Genomic DNA, 14,246 nt, shown 5'->3' on the forward strand with positions numbered 1-14,246 from the left:
CCCTCCCACCAACGAGCACAGACAGACACATGAAGGAAAACAGACACTAGATCCTCACGTATGTTAAAGGTCTACTAGAATTTGCTCCAGCATTTGCTAGAAGCTATATAGAACCTCAGAACCAGAGGCTATCCACATTTGCCAACCCTCTATACTCACCATTTTCTTTCTTTCTTTCTTTTTATTTTTTTTTAAGGGAAGAGATTTGCAGCATTCTGTTTTGATTTCTGATCCTGGCAGACAACTTTATCAAAACCTCTCTTCCATGCTACCTTATCAAATGTTCGGGACACTGGCATTTCCTCCTGTCTTACTCTTTCCCCACATCTTTCTTGACTACTTGCTAGCTCCCTTCAATTATAGCTGGAGAATTTGAACAAAAGTAACATTTATGAAATAAAGATATGTCTCTTTGTTCAGTCCTTCAATTCCAAGATTCTGGCTATGGCCTTGTATTCCTGGGACACTACTCCTGATCACCAATAGGAGCCCCACCATAAAAGTATGGATATAAGAAGTTACCAGCAACAGAGAGGCCAGGGTATAACTGACATTCATAACAAGGATCATATAACCTAGGAGCTTTGCTATCAAAAAGTTCCAGTAAAGCATCTTGATCAAGTATGCTCAATCTAAGTCCCCATCTAAAAATACAGCTACAAATATTTGAAAACTTCAATAATTTAACAAATCAGAAATTACACAAGCACCTCTAAACCACAGGCACCAACATACTATGCTACAAAAACAAAATAAATGTTTACAAACAACATTTTTATAGTTGAAGATTTATTGTTAATTATTCATTTATTGACACATATTTAGAAATTGATACTGCTTTCTCATGTTACAGGAGAAGTCCTAGAAAGGCAGATAGGCAGTGGTACAGTATCAAACACACTGCAGAACAATTCTTCACTGATAAACTTCATTTTAACTTTCTGCCCTCCCCCATTTCTAATAAGAGAGGGCTTCCATATTTCTTGCCTGAAGACCTTAACTGTGTACAAGTTATACCCATTCTAGTAGGTGTAGAGAGGTATCTCCTTTCAATTTTGATATTTCTCTAATGATTAATAATTAAGACAATCTTCTGATGCATTTACTAATATTTTCAAGTTATTACCTATTTTAAAAATATTTTTTTAGTTGTCAATGGACATTTTGTTTTATTTATTGATACGTGGTGCTGAGAATCGAATTCAGTGCCTCACACATGCTAGGCAAGTGCTCTGCCACTGAGCCACAACCCCAGCCCAAGTTCTTCCCTATTTTTTAATCAGGCTGTCCTTTAATTGTTCAGTTGCAGGATTTCTTTACATATTCTGGACATTAAACACTTATCAATTATATGATTTGCAAATATTTTTCCCACTGAATATATTGTCTTTTAACTTTCTTGGTAATACCCTCTGATGCACCAAAGTTTTAAACTTTGATTATGTCCCATTATGTCACCACTTCTCTTCTATTGTTCATGCCTTTGATGTAACATCCAAGGTTATGAAGATTTATCTCTGGGTTTTCTTCCAAGAGTTTCACTGTTTATGCACTTATGTTTGGGAAACAGATCCATTTGAGTTTATTGTTGTTCATGGTGTGATGTAGAGATCCAAATTCATCCTTTTCGAGGTGGAAACCCAACTGTCCCAACAGCAGCTTTTGAAGAGGAAATTTTTCCCCCATTGAACAGACTTGGTATTTGGTATGGTTTAGATATCAGGGGTCTCCCAAAAGCTCATGTGAGAGACAATGCAAGAAAGTTTAGAGGTAAAATTATTGGGTTATGAGAGACTTAACCCAATCACTTTATTAATCCACTTGAATGGAGTTGCTGGGTGATAAGTGTAGATAGACAGTGTGAGGCTGGAAGAGGTGGGTCATCAGGGGCATGCTTTGGGGGTATATATATTTTGTCCCTGGTGAGCTGAGCTTAGTCCCTCTCTCTGATTCCTGATTGTCATGTCCTGAGCTTCTTCCCTCTGCCATACTCTCCCACCATGATATTGCCTCATCTTGAACTCAGAACAATGATATTGGCCAACTATGGACTGAGACCTCTGAAACGATGAGCAAAATAAACTTCCTCCTCTAAAATTATTCAGGTCTTTGGGTCACAGCAGGAAAAAACTGACTAAAACAGTAATCTTCTCCAAAATCAATTGAACTTACAAGTATGGGTTCATATCCAAAATTCTCAGGTCTATTCCATACAGACTATGTATATGTATATTTGTACACATTTGTGTGTGTGTGCGCGCGCGCACGCGCGCATCTGTGGCAGTGCCTCACTGTTGTGATTACTGAGCTTTGTACTGGATAGGCATGTCCTCTAATTTTGTCCCTTTAAAAGATTATTCTGGCAATTCAGGAGCTAAAACCATTCCATATGCTTTAGAGGATCTGCTTTTCTATTTTTGCAAAACAAAAAAGAGATGGGTACGATGCCGACTCTGTAAATAGCTGATGGTAGGTAGTGTTGACACCTTAGTAATATTCATTTTCTCTATTCGTTGACAGGGATGGTCTTTTGCAAATTTTTTTGAGTTAATGAGAAGTGAGGTCAGAGTAACAGTCAAAAGATCTCAGTGACTGTGCTCTTATCTCCTCAATTGACATGGCTTTCATTTTTCCAATGTAAGAAGAAAATCTGACCAAGTAACTTGGGAATAATTCTCTGTGCCAATAAGACCTCACATTAAAAGCATAACAAAATCTCAGAAGGGAAGTACTATCGTTAACAACTTAGGTTTGGAGATTATCATTATATACTTCTATCACAAAGTTAATGAAACATAAGAACACACACTAATATATTCTTACACAAATAATATACTCATATTCAGAACAAAAGACTGAGTTAGTACTCAGTAAGTTAGTATTCATATAAATGACATTATGCCACATTAGAAGTGGAAATAATCAACTATAACCAACTTATTTGAAATGCTTTGCTTAATTCACTTAATTCTTATAAGAAGTTGATGTTCTATACACCAAATTTCACTCTAAACATCACAAATTTTCCCGAGACACATAGGAAAGTGGCTGTGTCTTGGAGTTGTCTGCTTTAACTGAGAACGAGATGAATGTAGTATTATCATAGGGAATGGCTGAGTAGTCTGCACAAGCTTTTACACTAGCCAATCTCCTCTCAGTAAAAAGGTTTTGAGCATACATTTCTAAGATACACATGTTTAAAAATTACATATCAACTATTCCTGCTCATTACAGTGAATATTAGTAAAGTTTAACTTTTCTCTCATAAAAAATAAGCATTAACATTTTTTCCTTTAATGTGATGGATAGTTTGCACACTGTAATTAAACCACTGCTTTCAAGCAGATAGGAAAAAATAAGACTAGAGATGAAGGATTTTTCTCCTCACTACACATAATACCTGTTGCTCTTTGTCCACATTCAGGCATTCTGAACTGGTCTCTTTATCTTTCATCGTATTTCCTTAACCTGCTAATATTGCCTTTGTTGGTATCAACAATAAAAATTTCTCTCCACTTGATCCTTTTACAATAGTTTCCATGTCTTGCTCTCAGAAACAAAAATGGGCAAAGAATGGTGATATATGGTGCATAAGGGCAGAAGGCAAGGTAGTCCAAAGAGGAACAGATGGTTCTCAGGAGAACAGAGGGGAACCAGCCCTGCAGTGGATGGGATGCTGGAGAAGGGTTAGTGCCAAATCTAGCAGGTGATGGGCCCCTCCAGCAGTACAGTTTACTCTCATAAGGTCCCATAGAAATCCATCATTAAATGTAATTCCTTCTCTTACCAAATAAGTAGCTACTTCTTCTAATAGGAAAGAAATGACAATAAGGGATTGTTACTGATTTCCTAGGAGAAGAAATGACAAAAGGCCAATAGCTAAATGATGTCATCTCCTAGTTATGATACTGCCTTGACCGCTTCATTTGTTACTAATAAAGTTATTATTTATGAATAATAAAACTGTTACCACTTCTCTTTGTAATCTGTTGTTTCTAAGGTAATAAATATTCCCAACTACTTTATAATTTGTTAAAACACATTTTAGATCAAACTACATTATAGAATAACATCTACAAGTTTTAAAAAGGTACATACCAAGAAAGTGTAGGCTGCAAAAACTTGAGCACACAGCCTGATCTACAGGGGAGGGGTGGTTACTAAGTGAGGCTGGAAGCAAGACTGCACACTGTCGTGGTTTTGTTCATTTTTTTATTCAACTTACATCACTGAGCCTTTCCCGGGAGCTGCTCCGTTGGAAGCCCTTGGATTCTCCACTGGCACTCTCACTGTCACTGTCCCTGCAGCTGTTCTGCCCTGGCTTGAGCTAAAGGAAAAAGAAAAGAGTGAAAAGGAAAAAGTCAGTGGTATCCTCACATCAATATTTCTTAGCCCCTGATCTTCAAGCCCTGTCAAGAGGGAACAATTTAAGGTGTTGATCGTAACATTCTCTTCAGTTTCTGAACACTGCACAGCAAGATACCATGGGAAGCAGGGCAGCAGAAAGTAGGACAGGCAGAAAAAATTCCCACGAAATGGCACTATAGAGAAGGAATGAACAAGCCTTGAACAAACATCCCAAAGGCCTAACCTGGGCCATGAATTGGGAAGTAACCTCTCAGAAATTTTTCTTCTATTTCAATGTGATTCTCCTTTCAATAATAAAAAGACCAAAACATGGAAGAAACGAAAGCTAGATCACAGCAACTACGATTTCCCACTCTATTACCTCTGTTTTCTTCCCAAAGAAACAATAAAACAGGACAACAAACAAGGTTTCTCTTGCTAGGAAAAATGATGTGAGGCTGTGAGGCTGCCCTGTAAGCACTGAGAAGACATTGCTGACATTGTTTGAAACACACTCTGGAGGTCTTTTGCAGGGTTACTTAAAAGTACCAATTAATGCCTACAATTTCAGTAGTGAAATCAGTATTCATTCAACAAATACACACTCAGTGCCACCACGGGGCTGGGACCAAGTGCTGTGGATACAGTGCTAGACAAAATAAGAAAAAAAGAAAGGAGAAATTTCTGACCTTATCAAGTGAACTTCATATTCATATTCTAGAACTTTCCACACATTAGCCAGCTCTTGACTTTTACTACCAGGCTCTGATTTTCCTTTAAAAAGGAATGAACACAGAGAATTGAAAATCACTGGCCCATCTAAGTCCATAAGTCACACATACATGGAACAATGGTCTATGATGCCATCACCAACCACATGGTTGAGTGATGCAAAGACACGGGAAGCATAAATTTACTAGATACAGCCCTTTACCATGTCTGCATTCTAGCAAGACGAAGATAAATGTAAATACACAATGAAATAGTTACTAAATGCAAATCAAAAAAGTAGCTGGTGACAAAAGAGAAGTGGATATTTTTGGAAACCCTAGATTTTAAAGAAGGATTTGGACTCATTTGGGTGACAGGAAAGGGAAAGACAACTTTTTGGTGGTACAAAAGCAAAAGAAGCATCATTCAGGAAAGGGTCAGGAGTCTCATCTGAAAAGAGGTCCCCTTTAGGAGAAAACAGGAAGACACAGGGGTACATGGATGAGAACATAGACAGTCTCCAAATACAAGCTCAGTTTTTCTAGATATAATGGAAATTTAAACAGCAAAACAGTCAACAGGTAGCAAACGTTTGCCTATAGGTTTCCAAGTAGCTCTGGAGCCAAGTGTGAAAATGGAACCAAGATGAATGGAGAATGAGTCTGAACTAACAATGTTGTACCTTTAACAAGCCTCTTATATAATGCTCAAACCCCTTATGGTGGCACTATCCACAGAGAGCTTCCCCACATCCCACAATACAGCATTATTTTTTTCACTTTTAACCAACCTCTCTATAAATTCATTTTATTACTTTCTTCAAAAAAATCTCTTCTTCCAGGAAGTCTTCTATAATGGAGCACATAAAGCCATGCTGATTTTACTTTCTTTTCCCCTGAGCCTAAAATGCTTAATTTTCTTCCAAGCTAATGTTAAACTTTCTAATTCTAAGTTAATTTAAGTGCAAGACACATGAGCCCTTTCTTATTACTATGTGATTAAAGGACAGGTATTGTCTTTTCAAATTTTCACCTTTATAAAACATATAATATAGAGAGTACTTTTCTAAAATGAACATCACCTTCACTCAATCTGAAATTCCATGTCCCTTCCTGCCCCGTGCTTTTCCATATCAGACCACTTCTGTCTGGAATGTTCACCCATATCCACTCTATGCTTCTGTGATCAAGTTGTTTTTAAAATTTCAGATCTTCTCTATTATGATCTTTGAAGAGCTCTTTCTATATTCATTTTAAAAAATATAACTTCAATGTTCAGTTACCACATCATCCTTCAATAAATGCCTCTAATAATTATAATATACTTTCAAATCCCCAAAACTTCACTGATATAATAATTACACTGATAAGAAACTCTGTATGTGGTGTGGGGCCCCCTAATTCATAAGTAATACCAAGAGCTCTTGTTTTACAGTGAGTTTTAAATATTGTGGATAGAACTATCTGCAGTGTATGGATGAAGAAGCAGAGAGCATGTGCTGTGCTTAAAAGTAGGCAAAATCTAGAGCTAAATTAACCTATGTTTCTACTACCTACTGTTCTAATTTTCATTGTACTTACTTATGGATTTATTTAATCTTTCTTCCCCACAGTACTAAGGTTTGAATACAGGGTATAGCACATGACACACAAGTGCTACTCCCTTAGAAGTCAATTCCCTTAGACGTATCTTACCTATGAGCTGTATCCCCAGTTCTCTTTTAAATTTTGTTTTGAAAAGAGAGCTCACTAAATTGCCTAGTGAGCAAACTAATTGCAAACTTCCTGCCTCACTCTCCTGAGCAGCTTGTTAGGCGATGTTCATAAAACTTAGCCACCCAACTTAAGATTCTCGAGAAATATACATCCAACTAGGAATTAACGATATAAGGGCATCCAGGCTTTTCCTAATATGTAACTGGCTTATCAACGCCTGGACTTGGGGCCTTTCCATGCCTCTTCAAGAAAACAAAACGTTGATCTTAATAAGGTTGATCTTAATAAGACTTCAGTGGCCCTGATGTAAGGAATCTGACTAAATGCTTATCTAGGTTACGGGAAACACCAAAGACTTGAGAAAGCAGCTTGCTAGCATTCTCAGTGCCCTGCGAGCAAAGGCACACAAGTCAATTCCCTTAGAAGGGTCTTATATAAAATCCACCAATGCTACACTTTTCTCCTCCAAAGCCAGGCTCAAGTTTAAAGGAAATTTAGGATTTTAAGCTGTCAGACAGCTCAATATTTCAAAGTCATAGACTGACTATAGTAAGTACTAAAGCTAAACCATAAGATTTCAGGCAAGACATGTTCATTCCTAATCCCATGAATATATTTTAAAATTGGCATTTTTAGCCACATTCAGTGGATTATTTGGAGTAGCACGACTAACTCAGAAGTTGTCATCATTTACCTGAAATTCCCAGGTATAACTGGCATCGCAGAGACATTGCAAAGGCCAGTGCTGGCTTAAACGCTTAAAGACCTTAGGAAAATTCATCTGTCTGCACTGATTTGTCCAAGTATCTCTGGCGGCACTTGCTATCACTGATGTAACTGATTTCTTACTATCAGCTCTTAGATACCTCGGGCCTTTGTTTATTATAACCAATTCTCTGATTTGAAAATTTTTACCCCACCTGAATACTACATAGTTCAAGTACCAGAATTAGATCAAAATATCTACAACAAAAGGTAGACAGAGCTAGTATCTGGCATAAGTGACAGTAATACTATCAATTAGAAACTTCTTTATAAAACTATAAGTAGTCAGTTGTTTTTTTATTAGATTTCATTGTCAACAGCAGTTTTATAATAATGCTAAATACAATGCACAAACAGTTCCCATTATAGTACTAATGGTATTAATGGCTAAGTAGGAAAATAACAATCCATTGTTTTATCACTACAAGTAAACATCACCTTGAACTGCATAAGAGTGAAGCAATTCTGTACACATCTATAAGAAAGTGGGAGTCATTCTTTTTCAGCACAGGTATAGAAAATTCAAAAAAAGGTGGTAGATTTGCCCAGAAGGTGTCAATGATCCATTAAAAAAATCTACAGAAGGATAAATTATGTGGAAGTGATATCTATGCCCAGAAATTATAAGTTCTGCAGTGAAATACAAAGAAGTGTCCAAAATTAATCTCTTTCCACACTTACAGTTCCTCAGAGCAGTACATATCCTACTTTGAACTATTGAGTTTTCCTGTATAAATCTAAATGAACTCTTTTTATAATATTTTAAAATGCATTAATAAGCTCAAAACCTTTCTTATTGTCAATGAAAAAACTTAATTCACTCAGACTTTACTCCCACCAAATCAGCATGTATTTAATCTAAAAAACAGAATCTAAAAATTAGATATTTTTCTTTGTCAAAATAAAATTGTCTCCAAATGGGAACAGTTGCATGGATTGGGTTATATTTGAACTCTTTTATTCCTGAAGCTTTAAAGGGTATTTTAGATAAAAGATCCATGAACCAAACTGAAGTACTTAGTAGAAAAGCTGATTTATCAAAATTAAGCTAACATAATAACGACTATAAAAATTATAAGGTTCAATAAAAATATTTTTTTCAAGAAATTAAAACTAGCCAGGCATGGAGGCATGACTGTAATTCCAGCAAGTAGCAAGATTGAGGTAGGAGGATGTTAAGTTCGAGGCCAGCCTAGAAACTTAGAGAAAGCCTGTCTCAAAATAAAAATTAAAAAGGGTTAGGGGTATACAGTTCAGGGGTAGAGTGCCCTAGGTTAAACCCCAGTAAACACACACACACACACACACAAAGTTAAAATTACATTGTACTTTTTAATGCACAACAGTTCTGTATAAAAGCTAAAAAATTATAGACATTAGACAGAGCCAAGAACTGTGCAAACTTTTCTCCACAATCTTATAATCAGAGCTTATGTTGTTTATTCAATAGTTAGAGAAAGAGTTTTAGGTATTTGATAAACTAAAAATAGCCATCAGTAAGATTTAAATATTAAAAATAACTGCCTTAGCCAGGCATGGTGGTACACACCTGTAATCCCAGCAGTTTGGGAGGCTGAGGCAGGAGGATCGCAAATTTAAAGCCAGCCTTAGCAACTTCAAGACTGCTCAGCAACTCAGTGAGACCCTGTCTCTAAATAAAATACAAAATAGGGCTAGAGATGGGGCTCACTGGTCAAGTGCCCCTGAGTTTAATCCCTGGTCCCCCACCCCACCCCATCCCACCCCCACAAGAAAAAAAAAATCTGCCTTAGGCTCCATCACACATGTCTCTGTAATACCAGGTACTTGGGTGCCAGAGGGAAGAGGAACACAAGTTCAACACCAGCCTGGACAATCTAATGAAATCCTGTTTCATGTCTCTAAATAAAAATTTAAAAAGCTGAGAATACAGTTCATTGGTAAGATACTTTCCCAGCATGTACAAGTCCCTAGTTTAAAGCCCAGTAATGTTAAAAAATAATAACAAATGATAATAATAATAATAATAATATTGTTTCCAAATCAGGTATAAATCAGTTCAAATAAAAGTTAATAACAAGATAGAAGGAAAATTTTCAAAATGATAAGGAAATAAAAGACTAAATTAAGCTCCTATTAAAAAAACGAGGGCATCCCATTAGTGAAAGACAGATACACAATTATTTGTTCAATATAAAAATCTAAGAAAAGGCATTGGGAAAAGGACAAACAGTTTAAGAATAAATGACTAGATGAAGACCTACAACAAAGAAAGTAATTTCAGAGACATCAGACACTTCCAAGGCTTAGGTTACAGAATTCTATATGAAAGTACATAAAAACAAACAAAAACAGAGGTGATGAGCTATTATGGAAGGAAGGTGTAGGGGATGAAGTGAAGGCAAAGAGGGTACCAGGACAGCAGACAGGATCTAAGCACGGTACAGGCACATATGGAAACGCCACAAGAAAACCCACAGATTTGAACAATTAGTGAAACTGAATGGGTATAATAAAGTAAACATCAAAACCATATGTTAAATAACAACGGAAGTCAACAAAAAATAAGAAACAAAAGTCAGATTTCTAAATTATAATAAACATTATTCTATTGTGATATTTTCCAAACCATGACCAAAGATTTTAAAATTTCAAAAAAGTATTATCAAAGTCCATCCAGACCATAACCCCCCCCACCACACACACACACACACACACACACACACACAACACACACACACACACGGGGGGCGGGGGGGGGGAGGGGGGGGAGAGAATGAATCCGAACCAAATCTGACAATCAGAAAATTCCAAAGGGGAATTAAGAAGAAACTTTCTCAGTTAAGGCAATTGCAAAAACCTGCTGAGACACAGTAAACTTAATCATATGTAAAAAGTTATGTGTCTTCTAATTTTTTTTTCTATAAGAATATAAGATTTCACTGATTTGCAAATAGGCACAAAGGAATTTTTGAGGTGGTGGCACTGTTTAAGAACTGAAGTATAAGATGGTGACTCAACTGTATAAATTTACTAAAACTCATTAATTTCTATCCTTAAAAATAAATATATTTATGGTTTGTAACTTGTATATCAATGAAACAGTTTATTAATGAAAATAAAACATTCTACTAAATCCCGTGCCCCAAGAAGAGTCAGGTCTCTGATTTGTGTTCAATGGATTATGTCAAACTTGCAGAAGTACCTTTCTTAAATCAACACTGCTAACTACAGAAGTAAACAGGGGATAAGTATCTTGAGGATCATTTTGCAATTCTGCCTGCCACCATGGGCTTAAAAAGACAAGAAAAGGAGAAACCGCCACTAAGTCCATGTATCATACATTCACTCCAATTTAATTTAAAAAGTTTCATTAATACCAAGTCAGAGACAAGATTCTTGGATATGCTGGGACTTCAGAAAGTCGTTTATCTGTGTTAGTGATGTTTCCAAATAAAAATTTAAAATATTATTACAGAGATAATGATTTAAAAGTTGTACCATTAGCTTTGAAAATGAAAACTATTGGGGTTCTATTTGCCCAACACAAATATCATTCAACATTTAAAGGAGGTTGGGGAAATTTAGAATAGTAAAAAAAAAACTAAGTTAACACAATAAGGAGAAGAAAAATAAACCAAGACCAATCTAACTACACAATCATAAATAAGAAGCACTTAAGATATCAGAAGCAATTTGACTGACTTTGATATCTTCACAATAGACACATTCAGCCCAGAAGGTATAGCCTGATAATGTTCTACCCCTCATCAAGAGAATCATGACTCTACTCTCTAGGACTTGGTCCAGTCTGCTATGATGATATTTCTTCATAACCCTGTAATGTGAAGGCAAGAGCAGAATGTGTACAGAGCAGTACGTATCAAGGGACTTGCATCTAGTCCACTACTCAGGTACTATTCCCAGGCTGAGCAACACTGGCCCAGGCCTGATAACATACCTGACTTTCAGTCTGGACCAGAAAGGCAGTAAGAAGTGTACAGTGGGAAAATGAATGCACAACATCGGGGTCAAAGAGAAAAGCTGAAATGAACAGAAGGTGTTCAGCATTCCTTGGGTAACTGTGGACTAAAAAGATAAATGTTTTCAAATAGGCTCAGCAATGCACATACAAGATACATACGAAATGCAAAAATAAACTGATGAACAAATATCTGACTTCTTTGGTATTTTCTAGCTTTCTGAAAATGAGATTCTGATTATTAAAAAGAAATCTGCAAACAATGTTATTTGGTTATCAAGGATAAATACACAAAATTAACAAACTACAAAACTTATTTTATGTTTTTCTATAAGAAAACACTGTCCATAACTATCTTAATAACTTACATGTCACTAAACTTATCAATTAAGGACTATTTCATGGAAGGCTAATATTACTTCTATAAGGACAGAACTTAATCAGTGTGGAAAGTCCTAGAATCAACTTTTTTGAAAAATGGCAGACATTTCAGAGGTTGAATGGGCCCTACAAATGAATGTTCTAGAATAATTTCAGATCCCTATGATAGACCTAATTGTGTTCACCAAAACTACCTTCACTGAAGCCCTAATGTGACTATATCTGGAGACAGGGCCTTTAAAGAAGCAATTAAATGAAAAATGGAAGCTATGGGGGTAGTGCTATGGTCTGACTGTGCCCTCCGGAGTTCAAGTGCTGGAAACTCAATCACCAATGCACCAGTGAAAGGAGGAGGGGGGAGGTCACAAGGGCTCTACCCTAAAAAATGGACTAATTCATCATCTTGGAGCAAGCTGGATACTGTTGAGTGGGTGTGATATAAGTATGTCCTTTTTTTTACCACTCGCCTCTGACTTGCTATTGTGGAGCGTGGTCCTCACAGATGCTGGTACTGCTCTCCTAGTCTTGCCAGCCTCCAGAACCATGAGTCACATCAATGTCTATTGATCCTTTCCTCATTGTTGCAGCAGCAAAAATGGACTCAAGACAGGTAGGCAACAAGCTATTCTGACTGGGGTGCTAATGAGAAGAGATTAAGGAACTCAGAGACACCAGCATACGGCATACAGAGAGAAGGGCCCTGGAGGGCACAGCAAAGAGACAACTGTCACAAGCCAAGCAGGGTGAGCCCAGGAGAAACAAGCAAGTGGACACCATGATGTTGGACTTCTAGCCTCCAGAACTGTGAAAACATAAACTTCTGTTTTTTAAGCCACACACTGAGGCATTTTGTTACAGTAGCCCTAGCAAACTAATACAATCTTTTGTACAAATAGTCTACTGTTAACTTTATACCTTTACAATACAACAAAATAAAAAAGAAAATTAGCTGATCTCCATTTCATTCTCTTTACAAGAAATTCTGAAAAAAAAAAAAACTATATTTAGTGTCACTACTCTTCTCATTTTCTGTTTAACACAATCCAAGGCAGCTTCCCCTCCATATCCTAAGAATGTTTAGCAAGCTCAACAACATTCTGCGAAGAGCATTTGCAGAATGTGTCAGTAGTTAAAAGTGTAAATCAAGCTAATATTACATTGATTAAAATATGTCTTAAGTCTCCTTTCTTGCTTAGTAAATATTCATAATGACACTGTAGGCTGGATTTTAGTTTAGAATTCTGTACCCCTGTAGGCTTCTTGATGGAATGAGCCGGCACTGACCTGCTGACCTTTACTCCCCACCTGTAGCTGTGAAGACACCTCACCCACACATATGCTGACACCCCAAGCCAACTTCCAGGCTCCATCACACACTTTATCCAAACCCTGCTAGATCCACATGGTGTAGTACAGCACTCTCAAGAGGACATGCATATAGATATAGGGCCTAGAAGCCAGATTGAAGGTATTTGACTGAAAATTCTTGTCTCATCAGCATGGTGTAGAAGAGGTACAGTCAGCAGGTGCCAAGTAGGTGCCTTGGTCCTTGGACCGCCCCCATTCTGGGAAAGAAAATGGCATAAGGAGGGCTAGAACATGGCCCAGGACAAAAGTCCCTTTTGCTTATCTTTAAAGCGAGTACTGATCATTAATGACCTTCACAATGTTAAAGCTATGGACACTCTCAGTCCCTATCTTATTGACTTAACAGTAGCAGATGATATGATTAACCACTCGCTCACCCTTGGAGCACTGTTCTCCACTCCTGCTTCTCCCCAGCCTCTTTGGCCATTCTGTCTTCTGCTGTGTCCTCCAAATCTTTCCGGCTACTAAACTCGAAACACCCAGGGCACAGTCCTTAAACTTCGTCTTTTCCCAGGATATACTTAACCATCCCTGATGATCTCATCCAGGCCCAGGATTTTACGTACTATGTGCTTGCTATGCCTAACTTTTATTATCTTCAGTACCAATCTCTTTTTAGAATTCCAGTCTTGTATATCCAGCTGCACCTTCCAATTCCACTTTGATGTCACCTCAAACTTAGAAACAAAGGTAAGTTCTCAGTGCTTCCAGCTATTAATGACAACTTCACAATTCCAGTGGCTTAGGGCAAAACCTTCACTCCTTGATGGTTACCACCCTGCTCACAGCTACCATGTCTCCTTCCTAGAACATTACAGCACTTTCCTGAGTGATTACCCTGCTGTGCCCTTGCCCTGTATTTCAGTGAAGGTCTCCCAGGAGGCAGAGTGTTCCTGTAAAAATAAGTCAAATCATGTCCTTATTCATTTCAAAATCTTACAGGGTTTATCCACTAAACACCCTCAGAATAAAGATGAAGGTCATTACAGAAGCCTACA

At 37.2% G+C, this 14,246-nt stretch overlaps 1 protein-coding gene across 4 annotated transcripts in view; it reads right to left on the reverse strand.

The window, feature by feature from the left end:
• Window positions 1-14,246, reverse strand: part of Auts2 (activator of transcription and developmental regulator AUTS2) — a 1,136,204-nt gene that overhangs the window by 596,389 nt on the left and 525,569 nt on the right. For all 4 annotated transcript variants that reach the window (XM_027948695.2, XM_071605467.1, XM_027948694.2 and 1 more), the window contains exon 3: window positions 4,226-4,327. In XM_027948695.2, the coding sequence (XP_027804496.1) occupies window positions 4,226-4,327 (102 nt within the window). The remainder of the gene's footprint in view (window positions 1-4,225; window positions 4,328-14,246) is intronic.

Source organism: Marmota flaviventris, chromosome 19 (assembly GCF_047511675.1).
Source record: "Marmota flaviventris isolate mMarFla1 chromosome 19, mMarFla1.hap1, whole genome shotgun sequence".
Taxonomy (NCBI): Eukaryota; Metazoa; Chordata; class Mammalia; order Rodentia; family Sciuridae; genus Marmota; species Marmota flaviventris.